This window comes from Eptatretus burgeri, chromosome 8, assembly GCF_056783735.1.
Source record: "Eptatretus burgeri isolate ZD-2024b chromosome 8, Ebu_testis_v1, whole genome shotgun sequence".
Classification (NCBI taxonomy): Eukaryota; Metazoa; Chordata; class Myxini; order Myxiniformes; family Myxinidae; genus Eptatretus; species Eptatretus burgeri.
This window is the reverse complement of record NC_140968.1, coordinates 17,951,939-17,967,851: the sequence shown is the minus strand read 5'-3', so window position 1 is coordinate 17,967,851 and position 15,913 is coordinate 17,951,939. Positions and strand designations below refer to the sequence as shown.

Below are 15,913 nucleotides of genomic sequence, written 5' to 3'. Positions count from 1 at the left end.
GTGTGTGTGTGTGTGTGTGTGTGTGTGTGTGTGTGTGTGTGTGTGTGTGTGTGTGTGTGTGTTGTCGTTTTTGTATCAATCACCTCAATTTGTCCTCTGAAAGTGCGGCAGCATAAACGAGTCTTGAGGCTTAACATTAAGGAGTGGAAGTGACATCAATTGCATACAACCTATTGACCAGATTGATATTTGCAGTGTTTTAAACTTCAGTTCCTTCATTATTTTCAGATGTCTGTCCTGTAAATGTGGAATCCTCACACCAAGGTTTATCTTTCTCAGAAATTTTAAGATCTGCTTCTATAAAGGAAGATGAAGATTTTGGTTCATTTGACAAATGGCAGTCCTGTCTGTTCTGCAACAGGTGAGCAGAAACCCTGGAAATGAACATTCAATCTTTTCAATTCAAGGTTTCTCAAATTTTTGAAATCTTTCAATATTTTGCATTTTCAGTTTGACAAGAAAAGGTAAAATAACTTCTTCTTTTTCTTTGTTTTTGAAGGACAGAGAAGGCCCAGGAGCAGCTCGAGAGTTAAGAAGATGTCTATTTTGAAGAAACAATCCCAAGAACAAGACTCACAACCTTCCAAATTCAAGTGCACATCTGGTGAAAACAGCACAAAGGTCAAGATTACATTAAACAAACCCAAAAATGTGATCGAAAGGCAAATGCATTATAAATGTAATATATGCAGTGCAGAATTTACTTCACCAAGAAACATCAAAATACACATGAGGACCCACAGAGGAGAACGCCCACACAAATGTTCCACATGCGATAAGGGTTTCTCTCATCAAGGCCATTTGAATGCACATATGAGGATCCACACAGGAGAGCATCCTTTCAAATGCTCCAAGTGTGATAAGGGTTTCTATTATAAAGGCAATTTGAATGCACATATGAGGATCCACACAGGAGAGCGTCCTTTCAAATGCTCCACATGTGACAAGGGTTTCTCTCATAAAAGTGTTTTGAAAATGCATCTGAGGACCCATACAGGAGAGCGTCCTGACAAATGCTCCATATGTGATAAATGTTTCTCTCAAAAATGCTCTTTGAAAAAGCATATGAGGATCCACACAGAAGAGCGTCCTTACAAATGCTCCATATGTGATAAAGCTTTCTCTCAAAAAGACGATTTGAAAATGCATCTGAGCACCCACACAGGAGAGTGTCCGAACAAATGCTCCATATGTGATAAAGATTTCTCTCATAAAGGCGATTTGAAAAGACATATGAGGACCCACACAGGAGAGCGTCCTTATAAATGCTCCATATGTGATAAAGGTTTTTCTCATAAAAGTCATTTGAAAATGCATCTGAGGACCCATACAGGAGAGCGTCCTGACAAATGCTCCATATGTGATAAAGGTTTCTCTCAAAAAGGCTCTTTGAAACTGCATATGAGGATCCACACTGGAGAGCGTCCTTACAAATGCTCTGTATGTGATAAAGCTTTCTCTCGAAAAGGCTATTTGAAAATGCATATGAGCACCCATACAGGAGAGCATCCTTTCAAATGCCCCAGATGTGACAAGGGTTTCTCTCATAAAAGTGGTTTGAAAATGCATCTGAGGACCCATACAGGACAGCGTCCTGACAAATGCTCCATATGTGATAAAGGTTTCTCTCAAAAAGGCTCTTTGAAAATGCATATGAGGATCCACACAGGAGAGCGTCCTTATAAATGCTCTGGATGTGATAAAGCTTTCTCTCGAAAAGGCGATTTGAAAATGCATCTGAGTACCCATACAGGAGAGCGTCCTTACAAATGCTCCATATGTGATAAAGGATTCTCTCAATAACGCGATTTGAAACTGCATATGATGATCCACACAGGAGAGCGTCCTTACAAATGCTCCACAAGTGATAAAGGTTTCTCTCAAAAAGGCGATTTGAAAATGCATGAGGATCCACACAGGAGAGCGACCTTACAAATACTCCATGTGTGATAAAGATTTCTCTCGAAAAACTCATTTGAAAATACATATGAGGATCCACGCAGGAGAGTGTCATTTCAAATGCTCCACAGGTGATGATGGTTTCTCTCATTAAGGCAATTTGAAGAAACATATGAAGATCCACACAAAAGGGCATCCAGGAACTAGAAAATGAAGCATCCTTCATATACTTCATTACAGAAGAAGCCTTCCAGGTTAAACACAAAAATAAGTGCAAAATAATCAGCGAAGAGTATCTTTGCAGAATAAAACTAATTCTGACGTCATCCCTCTCTCCAATCTCTTCTCTCCAACAAAACAAAAGCTGTAACCCAACTTGCAGTGCCAGTATTCTAATATAGCCATGCAATTATAAACTGGTCACAATTGGAGATCAACAATTTAGACACCAAAACAAAGAAACTTAAACTATTCATAAGATATTTTCCAAAAACCAATGCAAACTGAGGTTGTACTCACCAAGACCAGAATGAGGAGACGGTGTGATGGAGTTTAACCAAGTGCACAGAACACCTTGAGTTGGACAAGCAGAGGAAGTGAATAGCTCAACAGACTTTTGGATGAGATTCGTACACAGGCAAGAAAACAAACCAGAAAAGGGATCCTTACTCCATTGAGCAACAAACTTTAAAAAGAAGGTGCAATTGATGGATACGACAGGAAAACAAAACAGAAACAAACCCTGCCCCAATGATTGCAAAGAAAAAAAAAATAAAGACTGCAAAAATAAATATCAGCAGATATACTCCAACAAATGGGAGAATGACAAAAGTGCAGGAAGATGTTAAATCGAGCTAGACAGGTCAGGGATCGACAAGGAATGCTCCTTGGAATGGCCACGAAGTTCAAATTAATTGGGATGGAGAACGAGTCATCATGAATGCTCAACATCAAGGACTCTACACCAATGCCTTTTGGGGAATTGCACGATTGAACCAATCGGACAAATGCAGGTTTTGTTGGGTCGAAACAAAGTACCAGTCACCTCCTTTTGGGATGTAAAAACAACTCTGGCAGAAAAGCTGGACACAGAAAGACATGACAGTGTCTGTTGAGTAATCCACTGGCACATTTGTAAACATTTCAACATCCCGGTCCCAAAACAATCATGGAAATGCAAACCATGTCCGATCTTTGAAAATGAAAAAGTAAAGCTCACTCATGACAAAATTATCCCATCATGTGTCGACATCACAAACAAAGCGTTGCGTCTGGAAATGGTGCTTTAACACAAAAAGGAAGTCAGCATTGTTGGTTGTGGTTTCAGCTCCCAATTAATTTTGGACTAAATGCTCCAAAAATCAGGAACATGAACAAATACCAGGATCTGTAAAATGAGGTCAAGAGAACTTGGAAATTGAAGAAATCTGAAATGATTCCAGTGAAAGTCAAAGCTGCAGGAATGATAAAAAAATATCCTGACTGAGTCCTGATAAATCATTTCAGGAAAACTGGAGGTCATCAGAGGTACAGTGAAGATTTTGAAAAGAGCCCTTGGAACGAGAAGATGAGAATGACATTTCACACTTTGGTTCATGAATCACGATCCTTTTCCAATAGGGCATGGAGATTTTGAGTTCTCGGAGAACTTCCTCCCACCCCCTCAAATCCAAATGGTGATAACCAACGAGATTCAACTGGTGCACTGCATGTTTCTTGTGTATAACTGGGAGAGAGGAAGCATGTGGATGCTGCAAGACGAGAAATCAGTCACAGGAAGATAGAAACCACCGATCTGTTGGCGGTGCCAAAGTGATAGGCCCATCGACTCAGCTTCATCGTGAGAGATTCCAATGATCTTGAAAACCTTGGTTTCCACAGCATCAAGCTGAGCAAGATGTGAGTTCGGGAAGTGAGCCCAGATGGGAGAGCAGCACTCCATTCACCTGTGGTTGGCCCGGGATTCGAGAGGCAGACAGTTTGGAGAGAAATGCAGGATGCCAGGCCATATTGAAAGCTCGAGATATACCCTTAGAGACAGCCCTGATATCATGTTCTTTGCCAAAAAGGCCTCAAATCATTGTTCGGAGAGTGAGAGCAGCATCCACAAGGCAAATTGACTTAGTCTTTATCCAAATTTATTATTTGAGTCGAGATTGTTGGAGAAAAGGGATGATTTTATGTCATCTGTGATGATGGATTTAATGACCTTGCTTAACATTGGAAGCAAGGTGATTGGATTGTCATTCAGGGAATCCATTTTTTGTACCTTTTTTACGTGATGTTGGCTGACTTCCAAGCAGATGGAAGATTACCTATTGTTATGATAGTGTGAAAAGGGCAAAGAGAGGAAGTGCAAGATTAGCAGAGCAGGATTTTAGGACACGTGAGCTGATGCCCTCCAATCCATTTGCAGAGTCAAGGTTTGCAAGAAACTTTAATAACTTACCAGGTGCAAAAGACACAGAAGACCAGAGCAGTTGGTTGTGATGAGGTAAGGTGGGTGCAAAGAAAGATTGGTTAAGGTGGGTTTTCACAAGACACGCCAACGGTTCGTGAAGGATGCGAATGTCCAACATTCGTATTTTTGGCTCCTTTTTTCAAACTTTTTCTTTTCCAAACTTTTTTGAAATTTCAAACTTTTTTGAATTTCCTGCCGAACAAAAACGAATCCTGCGAACAATTGACGACGCTTCCGAACCCCTGCGCATGTTTGGCGAACTTTTGGAGCCTAAAATACGAATGTTGGACTTTGCCATTTTTTCGACATCCGCATCCTTCGCGAACCGGTCACGTGTCCCATGAAAAGCCACCTTAGGGGACACAAGATTTTGAAGCAAACATGATAGCGATGGGATTCCATGGCCTTTGGAATAAGTTCAGACTCATTTTCACACATGCTAAAAACCTGCTCTGCCGCTCTTGTAGTCCACGAGTTGAGTTTTTGAGTGCAAAAGTTTGGTTCGGTGTTTTATGGGTAACACTGTCTGGGGAATTCAAATATGCTTGCCTTTCAAGCGGCAACCTGGGGTGACCTTGGTGAAAATTGCAGATTTCGATGCAGCCATGGCCCCCGCTTTCCCAACAAAATTATGGGGGAGGGCCACCATAAATAGGCATAACTCGATTGATTTTTGTTACAGGATTCCATATTACCACTGTAATTTATCGTATCTTAACTCTCTTTCAGACAACATAATTACAATGTAAATCTTCAAAAATAAATGCCAGTGTATGTCCGTTCGTCCGTCTCCTCCATCACTTCAAAACCATGAAATGTTGCGACTCCAAACCTTGCATGCAGAGGAAGGGAACTCCAACGTCGTGCATCATGAAAATTGGGTGTTTGGGTTAATTTATACTCCTTTTGAAGATAACTTATGGCCTTATTTAATTATCCTTTATCAAGGCGGCATTATCCTTGGTCACCTTGCTGGGGTTTTAATTCGCCATTGATTTTGGCCTGCTCTGCAATGCCTTGACTTGGAACAGGCTGCAACGATTTCTTTATGATAAATTTCACTTTCCTCATTCATGTCATCGAATGCCTGATCATCATACCGACAAATTGCTGGATACATTGCAATGCTCATAAACGCCTGGAGACACCAGAGTTTGTGGCTTTATTTCGTTTTCACACATGCCGCAACATCCAGAATCTCTTGATCTCAGCCGAATTTCAAAATTTCCAGTTAATTGGATGAAATTTGAGGATTTTAGAAAATTTGGCTCAAATTGGCAGATTCGTTCATGTCGACCTTTTTGGTCGACATAATTTCACGAAACTTCAATGCGGGACCATTCCAAGGTCGGTGACATTCATCTCCGAAAAAATTCAGAACAATCAGTTGAGTGGTTTGGGCTGGAGGCAAGTGTGTCCCACCGATAGGTCAGATCTGAATCAGGGCCTTAACCAAAATCGAATGGTTTGTTCTTGTCACCTCAGCAAACTCTTCCACCTCGATTTGTCGCAAGTCATCCACAACTTTTAGAGATGTCATGCTCTCAATGGTGAAGAATCAATTTAAAAAATTCTCGGATCCGAATCTGAATTTGGATCTTCACGAAAATTAAGTGTTGCTGTCCTTGGTTGGTCAATGACATACACAAAAAAAATTCAGAACGATTGCTTTAAAACTGTGGCCAAAAATTGTGTGACAGACAGACAGACAAATGCAAAAGCCAACATACTTGGCATAAACGAACCAAACCGATCGAAACACTAAGGGAAAAAAATTTCTTTAATTGCTTGTAATTTATGAGATTCCTTTTGGGCATCTTTTATGTTCTTTACAGCACCTGTGACATTTCCCACAGCAGAAGCAGTTGAACCAATACCCATTGGAGTATCAATTATCCCATCTCCTCTAAATTGATGTCCGACACCCCTTTGTCTCTTAGGTTTATAGTATCCTCGACCAAGATACATACCTTCACCCTTGCAGTATGGGGAAAGGAACATCCCATCCCCTATAATTATTTTATATTTTCTCAATTCGTGTTTCCTCACAATAACCATCGTATTTATTTATTGGAAAACGTAACGTAGGTGAATTCTGATGGATATAACTTCTCCATTAAAAGAAATCATACGATTATCTTGGTCTGTTATCCTAAAATTTACTCCGTGTATGGTTTTTTCCTAACACAGGGAGATAAACCAGATTTTTGGGTTCCATGTTGAATTTATAACCGATTGGGGTTGAGTATGCGCTGAATGAAAATATTGTATTTGTTTTTATTCCATCATTATAAGCACCATCAATCAAATCACAGTCAATTAATACCGAATTTATTCCTGAGGATATTTGAATGACATTATCACTGTAAAACGTCCCATTAGTTTTAATCTTTTTTGAGGACAAACCCAATAACTCTCTAAATGAATTATATTTTGTGAAATGAACCTTGTAGTTATTTTTAAAGTTTAATCGTTGATTTTGAAGTATGTTTTTGAATGTCTACAACAATATTTTTGGTTCATCACCCTGTTCTTACATAAGACGAGCAATTTCGGAATATATTTGAGAAATCTCATATGCTCCGGGTGAGATTGTTATAGTTTTGTATCCACTTCTCGGATTATAACTAAACTTGTCATTTTTATCAGTTATATTAAATAAGGTATTATAAGTTTCCATGGACAATAAAGATGCCTCATATTCTTTTGTTGGCTCAAGTTGTAGTGGGTCTGGGAATGAAGATGTGTGGTCGCTTGTTGTGAAATTAAAACTCAGGATTGTGCTTCTCATCTTATTTAATATGAGATAAAATGTCTTTATATTGAGATTTATTAATTATTTTCATGTTCATCAACTGGTCTAAAATGGCTGATGCTTCATTAAAACAATTTTTATTTCCAGCCTTCTTATGACCTCACAACAATAACAGTATACTAACTAATTGCGTTGGGTCATTTGGAAGAAAACCAACACCTGAACCAAGCCTACTTAAAGCCTGAATAATGTGTTTCTCCTTCTCATTCTTGCTACGTTTACCAGAAAGACTAACCCTGTAATTAACAGAGTTCAGCAGATCAATATATACTCTATCATCATTATTTTTCATCTCCAATGGTTTATCAAAATACTTTGATTCACCCCTCACAGTTGAAGCTTGTCTTCCATATTTTGTGAGAAGAAACATTCATCTGGGGGTTAATTTAACAGGGGGTTGATCAGAACTCAAGAACCTTCATTCATCATTAAATATCAATCCCTTTTCTTGAACAAGATGAAATATTGCTGGTTGTTCTGTTGGAATGAGTCCTGCATTGGGTTTTGATTCCACTGAATATTCATTGTTTTGAAGAGCATTCACAATATAATCAGGGGGTTGATTTTTCTCTTCCAGTTGTTGAAATAATCCCTCATCGTCATATTATAATTCTCCTTTATCCTCTAATTCTTCCTCCGTCATTTGACTGAAATGTATTATCATTTGAAGTTTTTTAGGAGTATATTCTATTGTGGGAACTGTGGAAACATCTGTAATTTTTTCCTTGGAAGTTTTTAAAAGTGGTTTTAAAATTTTCTCTTGTGTTCTTTCAAATGCTTCTTCACCCGTTAGTTTCTGTCTGCATTTCTTCTTTCTGTCTTCTGTTGTTTTACGACTTTTGAAACCAACTCTTGATGTTCCTTAAATCTTCTTGCTCTTTCTATCGCATCCCTTCATTTATTGGAAAATATCATTAAATATCTCTTGTTTCACAACAATATATTTATATTTTTCAGTCGTGTGCTTCATGTAATCCCCAAATTCCTTTTTACTACATAATGTAGAACAATTATCTCTCCAAAAATTGTTTATATCTATTGAATTTAACTTGAATAAAATAAAAGCATTAGCATTGTTTCTGATGGAACAACGAGGAAGTTGAAAGTACGATTGACTAAGATAAATACAATTACAAGAAGAATGTCTCCCTCTTGTGTAGTAGCTGTCCATTACCATTTGGTTTCTCTCATTAACACAATCATCAAAGATAACGAGGTTCTTTTTTGATTTATCCAAATCTTGGGGAGACGGTATATCATCCGTATTATCACTAAGAATACAAGTTATCGGTTTTGATTTCTTTTTACATCTCTGTGTATCACAAAATAGTTGTATTATATCTTCAATGTTATCATTCAGTTTTTTTGAAGTTTAAATAAACCGATGATATCTTCTTTTTGAAGACTAGCATTAAAACCTCCTGAGAGGAGTTGATACTCTGGTTGAAAACTCGACTTTGTGAAAATTATGAAATTATCATAATCTAAAAAGTTGGGAGTCAGGAGCATCTTCAAAAGTAAGCAGGTTTTTCCGCATCCTCTTGAACCAACTATGAGACATCTTAATGAATTTGGGATATTTTTATGGTTGTTAAATTTTATCTTATTTTACCAAATGGGTAAAAAAATCATTCATTTATATATTTGGAAAACAGGTTATTTAATTTATTATTGGCTTTTTTAGAAACTGTATATTTTATCCTAAGTTCGGGTTTTATTTGAAGATAATCCATTATTTTATTTACACAATATCTTGTGTTGATATTTCCCTGAAAATGACAATCGTGAATAATATATAAAAACAATCCTTTGAACATTTCTCTAATACGTTCAGTTTCTTCTCTTGTAAGGAAAGGTGTTTGATTGCCAGTAGGGTAAGAATACTGATTCTGGCTCACTTTTCCCCATGTAAATGAATGGGGGATTTTCAGCGATTCATATTTTTTTCCCTAAAAATAAATCCCCTTTTTATCCCAAGGTATATTTATTTGTCTCCCCTTTTAACTTGGAGGTTGAACCTCATTGAATTGAACACCTGGGGGTTGAACAGCTCACTCATTGAACTTATAAAGATTTGTTCATTCTCAAATTCCTTCAATAGTTTAATTTTCTTTGCACAATAATCCCCATCTAAAATATTGACAAACAAAACATTTGAATCTTTATATTTTTTAAGATACCCCTTTTGTGCCATTACGAAATGATAAACTTCTCTTAATGCTCTTGTTTGACCACCTCCTGAGCCACATATCATTTTGAGATTATAGTAAATTGTTTTTTCATTGTTCAATTGATAACCATCAAAGTTTTCAGTCCATTCAAGGATATTCATTTTTTCTTTACATCCTCTAACTTACTAGTTTTTAAATTAATTCGCTTATTTGTTTTATTTACCTTTGTTTTAGTTATTTTTTCAATAAGACTTATTTGATATTTTTCACATTCATTATGTTTTCCATTTATATACCAAGACTGAGATTTTCTCCACTCTTTAGTTTGATTAATACTTGGTTTAACCATTTATATATTGTGAAAAAACGCGGCGTGAGCCCTTAAAAACCCTAACCCATCTTCCCATCGTTAAAACATAATCTATTTTATACACTCTATCATACAATATCCATATGGAACACAATCTATTCCATTATCTAAAATAAATCTCTTATCATCAAAGGCTCCTAATGCCTTTTTATTTACTTCTTCACTATATATGTTATGTTTATAACTTCTTATTGTATTCATTTTCCTATATTCTTCTTTCTTATTCATCAAACAATTATAATAATTTCTAAAAGTTATTGATTTCTTTATTACATATTTCTTTATTCCCTTTAACCTCTTATCAATCTGTTCACCATACTTATAAGCATATGCCTTTGCTCTCAATCCAATAAACTCACTCATTACTTTTCCACCCAACTCATCCTTAAACTTACCAATAACCTTTTCATTCTTTTTGGAAAATAACTCACTCTTCTTGCTGAAATTACTTGTATAATATACTCCAATATTTTTTCTTCATATCTTCATAAACATCATCAGTTTTTATATCTAGGATAAAACTATCAGTATCCATATACAACAATGAAACATTTTCACCATACTCTTTCTTTAAGTCATTATACAAATAATCATACATCAATATCTTTGATAAATCAAGAACTGCTGTTCCAATATAAATTGGTTTATCCATTACAATACTTTCCTTTTTCATATGAATTGCAGAAAAGTTCTCTGAAAAAACCTCTTCTCTCTCAAAACTTGGTTTATTTATCAATCTCGAAGCTTCTTTCCAAGATGTTGCGAATCTAATGTTTTGCCTGTTTCTAACATTTTCCATAGTCTTTCCAAATACAGCATTATTCATTAATTTATAAAAGTCCCCTTCAAATTTTACTTTTGTATTTGCTCTCATATCTGTATTAAATTGAATATACTTTTTCACCCAAGGACTTTGTTTAAATTTTTAAAACTCTATGAATTTTAGCTACTCTCAATCCTTCTCTCAAAAACTGTTTTAAGCTTCTCTGATGCAAAACATATCCCTCTTTATCATAGAATGTTGTTAATAACTTTTCTGTTGATTTACCTTTAATATTAAAACTTTTATGATAATCACTTAACCATTCTTTCTTTGGAGTTTCTTTCTCACATGCAAAAGGAAGATCTTTATGCTTATTATGAAGATCGCTCGGGTACCTCAAATCAACTTCAAAATAATAACCTTCTTCTTCGTCATTCAATTCCTCTTGAGAAGAAATAACAATATTCATCAAAGCCTTTTCATAATCCTTTTCTTCCACCCACTCTAATTTACCATAAGGCAGAGATTGAGACATTGCCCATCCATACAAATTATTAGCATCAAAATACATCAAATAATTACTATCTTTTTCACTATCATAATTTGGAAGATATTTATTATTTGCTTTAGCATATCTTTTTGAACATACTTGTGATATTCCACCTCTCTTGGACTTCTCAATCATCAAAAGCATATCCACATCACTGATTAAATCTATATCTTGTTTTGTCATTTTCAACATTGCACCCCAAGCTAAACCAGGAGCTGTGAAATAGTGGGCAGGATCTAATCCATAACAATTTTTATTATGACAGAGTGATCTAAAAGCTTCAAACACATCAGCTCACAATAAAACATCTGTTTTTAGATATAAATCGTGATATTCTCCAAGGTTCTTTATCTTAAATATTTTCCATATTTCTTGTGCGTGTTTATATTCCTTATCACTTATCTCTTCTTCATAAAGGTTATTATAGAAACTTTCTTTTGAAGGAAGTTGTGTTTCTTTAAATCTCATAAATGAATCCATATAATCATAAGGATAAATTCCCTTACTTGTAAGAATTTTCTCTTTACTTTGAATTTCATTCCTTGTTTGAATTTCCTCTCTCGTAAGAATTCCTTCTTTAATCAGAATTTCATCTTTAATCTGAATTTCCTCTTTAGTTCGAATTTTCTTTATAATTAGAATTTCATCTTCAGTTAGAATTTCTTCATTAATTAGAGTTTCCTCTTTACTTTGAATTCTCTCTTTAATCTGAATTTCCTCTTGAGTGAGAATTTCCTCTTTTGGAAAGAATGAATTAAGATTTGGAAAAGAGTCCGTGGAGCTTAGATTTGATGCGAGGTAGGCTAGTGGTGTTCCCATAAACTTGTAAGAATCTAAAAACCTAATACGAGTTAAAGGTTTTGTGAATATCATTTTTGAAAATGAAATATACTTTTTGCTTGTGGTTGTTATAGCAGAAATATTCCCTGGTGTTTTTGAAAGTTCATTTATAAATAGATGTGTATCATAGTTGGCGCTGTTGTGAAGAAAGAGTGGAAGTAAAGAAGGTAATTTATAATTAAGATTACAACAGGAATGAGCGGGACCTCTATATTTACCAGTAAGATGACAATGGTCTCTAACTTTAGACTCCTTAATTTCCCCCTCACAAATATGGCAGATATTGTTCATTCTAAATTCTAATTTTTCTTCTTTGGTTAATTTCATCGGTTCATTTGTTTCTTTCATTAATTTAGTGAGTCTTATACAATCCTTTTCTAATCGTTTTACAAACTCTTGTGAAGCATTTTTTCCACGATAATGTTCAAGTTTGTTATACTTTTCTCCAACAGATGATTTGATATAATAACAGAAACCACAAGGAATATGTTTTTGATATTTATTTGTATATGGTTCTTTTGGATTAGGAGAAGCAGTATTTATCTTTTTAAGGATACATTCAAAATCAGCGTATATCACAAATGGGTGCATGATAGATTTATTATAATCTTCAAAATAAATCTTTTCACCAGGTTTAGGCATTGTAATTACAGCTGATTTATGATTACTACAATATTTTGAATGTTGTTCTAATCGTTCTTTTGTATGAAATGAATTAAGACATCGCTTACAAGGATATATTTTGTTTGCTGTTCTGAATACCTGAGAAGAGATTAATCTTGATAAATTATTGATGTATGTGTAATGTGAATTCTTTCCAACACTAAAATATAAAAGGTCAATGTGTGTTTCTTCATTTTTATAGTTGTTTGAAATTTTTAATATTTGAACTTTGTTTGTATCCGTTAATCCATATACATTAATAGAAAGATTATTCTTTTTCTCAAATTTAGGAATATCTGTTAGTGGCATTGGGAATTTAAAATCTTTAATGTCTAAGGTATTCTCATATTTCATATATTGTTTTACTCTTTCTGAATTACATTTTGGTGGATGTAAGTGAGCAAGAACAGACCAGAGAAAACATTTATTATCATTGTTCTTAATATTAACAACTGCCTTCTTTAGTTTTATTTCTTTTGGTAATTCAATATAAGAAGAAGCTTTAAGAGGGTTTTGATTTTAGAATGTGTATATCTAAAAAGATGATTTTTTTAATATTGAATCCACTTCCTACCACTGTATTATCAACATCCTCCTCTTGTCTTGATAGTTCTTCATAAACCCCACTATTCAAAAAATCTTGAAATGATGTTATAAAATGAAGATCTGTTCTCATATAAGGAGTTTGTTCTTCATCTTGTCTTTTCATATTCATTTTCACTCCCATATAAAACTTTAAAGTTTTTATTTCTTTTAATGTCTTTTTAATAAATTTTTCAACATCGGGTTTCACTATTTCAATTGATTCAGCTATTGATGATGGACCGGGTTCTCCAAATTGAAAAATCCTTATTTTTATATGCCCTTTAAATGCCTCATCAGTGTTTTTAATATAATAGTCTCCCTTTACTTTAAACTCATTTTTCTTGTGTTTTTGTGATTGAAGATGTTGATTATAACTACTCTTCAAAACATCCTTTGAACAGATATCACAATGTTTTCTTTCCAACTCAAGAGGAGATATTTGATGAAATAGATTAAATGTGTGTTTGTTGGTTCGAGGTGTTTTCTATAATGTTTATATTCGTGATTACAAACATCGCAGTACGTTGTATTCACCATATTTATAGAATAAAACTTTGCTTAAACTAAAATTTTCTTGATGAAAATTTCGTTTAATTTATAGGTGAATCTGTGCTTAAAAACATTTTATCCTCCAACTTTTTCACTTAATAAATACAATGTTTCAAGACACAAAAGACAAGTTTCAATCAATCTCTTCATCTGTTAAAGATACTGAGAAATATGTCAAGGATGTAAAATTGAACAAAGATAAATATAACAACTATTGGATAAAAACTATTATGGTAAATAATATGAGTTCTTCAATTTCCTTCAGTGGAAGGGCTTTTAGTATACCTGGTAGAACATCAATTAAAGTATCTCTAACAAAAGTTTCTCCTCTCCTTCTAGTAATATATTCAAAACTAGAAAAAGCAATGAAACAAGAAAAAGTATCAAAGAACAAAAACCTTATGGATGAAGCTTTAGAAAGAAAAGATAAGACCATCTGTAATATGCAAGGAGAAATTTGTATTTTTTTCAACAACCCTAAAGATGTAAATCTTGATGAAATAAAGGATGTTAATATATCAGGTGAAATGACATTTCGTTCAATAGTAGTTAACGATAATTTTAAAATTACCTTTAATATAAAAAATGTTGTCGTTGAATCTGATAATGAAAAAAAAAGTATATCGATATCGATGGTAATATACAACTGAAAGTATAGATGAATTTCAGTTTAAGTAAAGTTTTACTTTATAAATATGCTAGACTTTCCTGATTCTCCATATGACAAATTTGAGAATTGTCCTGCGTGTGAAAGATGGGGATTAAACACAGAGTCAAAAGCCTATAAACAATGTATATTCTGTGATTATCTTCTAATTAATGATAATAAAAAATATAAAAAGGAAAATAATTCTTTTAGATTTACACCAAAAAATGAATTACTTTACAAGATTGATTAGAGAAATGAATGTAAAGTATGAGGATGATAACACACCTTTCCTTACAAGGGAAGAAACTGAACGTATAAGAGAAATGTTCAAAGGATTGTTGTTGTATATTATTCATGGATGTAATTTTCAGGGAAATATCAACACAAGATATTGTATAAATAAAATAATGGATTATCTTGAAATTAAACCTGAACTTAGGATAAAATATAGAGTTTCTAAAAAAGCTAATAATAAATTAAATAACCTGTTTTTCAAATATATAAATGAATGATTTTTTACCTATTTGGGAAAATAAGATAAAATTTAACAACCATAAAAATCTCCCAAATTCATTAAGATGTCTCATAGTTGGTTCAAGTGGATGTGGAAAAACCTGCTTACTTTTAAAAATGCTCCTCACTCCCAACTTTTTAGATTATGATAATTTAATAATTTTCACAAAGTCGAGTTTTCAACCAGAGTATCAACTACTCTCACAAGGTTTTAATGCTGGTCTTCAAAAAGAAGATATAATAGGTTTATTTAAACGTCAAAAAAACCTAAATGATTATAACATTGAAGATATAATTCAACTATTTTGTGATACACAGAGATGTAAAAGAAATCAAATCTTATAACTTGTATTCTTAGTGATAATACGGATGATATACCGTCTCCCCAAGATTTGGATAAATCAAAAAAGAACCTCGTTATCTTTGATGATTGTGTTAATGAGAGAAACCAAACGGTAATGGACAGCTACTACACAAGAGGGAGACATTCTTCTTGTAATTGTATTTATCTTAGTCAATCGTACTTTCAACTTCCTCGTCGTTCCATCAGAAACAATGCTAATACTTTTATTTTATTCAAGTTAAATTCAATAGATATCAATAATTTTTGGAGAGATAATTGTTCTACATTATGTAGTAAAAAGAAATTTGAGGATTATATGAAGCACACGACTGAAAAATATAAATATATTGTTGTGAAACAAGATGAGATATTAAGGGATATATTTTTTTGTTTTATAAACAATTACATATATAAATGACAACTATTATTATAAATCTTGTGGGTAAATCTGCTTCTGGAAAAAACTTTCATAAATCAAGGTTCTTGTGTAGTACAAATGAGAATATTGTAAATTTACTTAAAAAAACACCCCGTGATACGCATTGTATCAACAACAACTAGAGCAATAAGACCTGGAGAAGTAAAAGGTGAAGATTATCACTATATTTCAGTGGAGGAACATATGCGATTGAGGAATGAAGGACAAATATTTGAGGAGGTTTCTCTTGGTACAACAAAATATTCACATTGTAAGAGTGAGTTAAAGAAACTAAAATCTGGTGGTGTTGGGATATTAGAAACT

The 15,913-nt window shown here is 33.9% G+C and overlaps 1 protein-coding gene across 1 annotated transcript in view; it reads left to right on the top strand.

The window, feature by feature from the left end:
• LOC147021219 (uncharacterized) overlaps positions 1-8,249 on the top strand; it is a 98,283-nt gene extending 90,034 nt beyond the window's left edge. The window contains 1 exon segment of the mRNA XM_085893700.1: positions 771-8,249. Coding sequence (XP_085749826.1) covers positions 771-1,950 — 1,180 coding nt within the window. The 3' untranslated portion in view covers positions 1,951-8,249.
• The last annotated feature ends 7,664 nt before the right edge of the window (positions 8,250-15,913 follow it).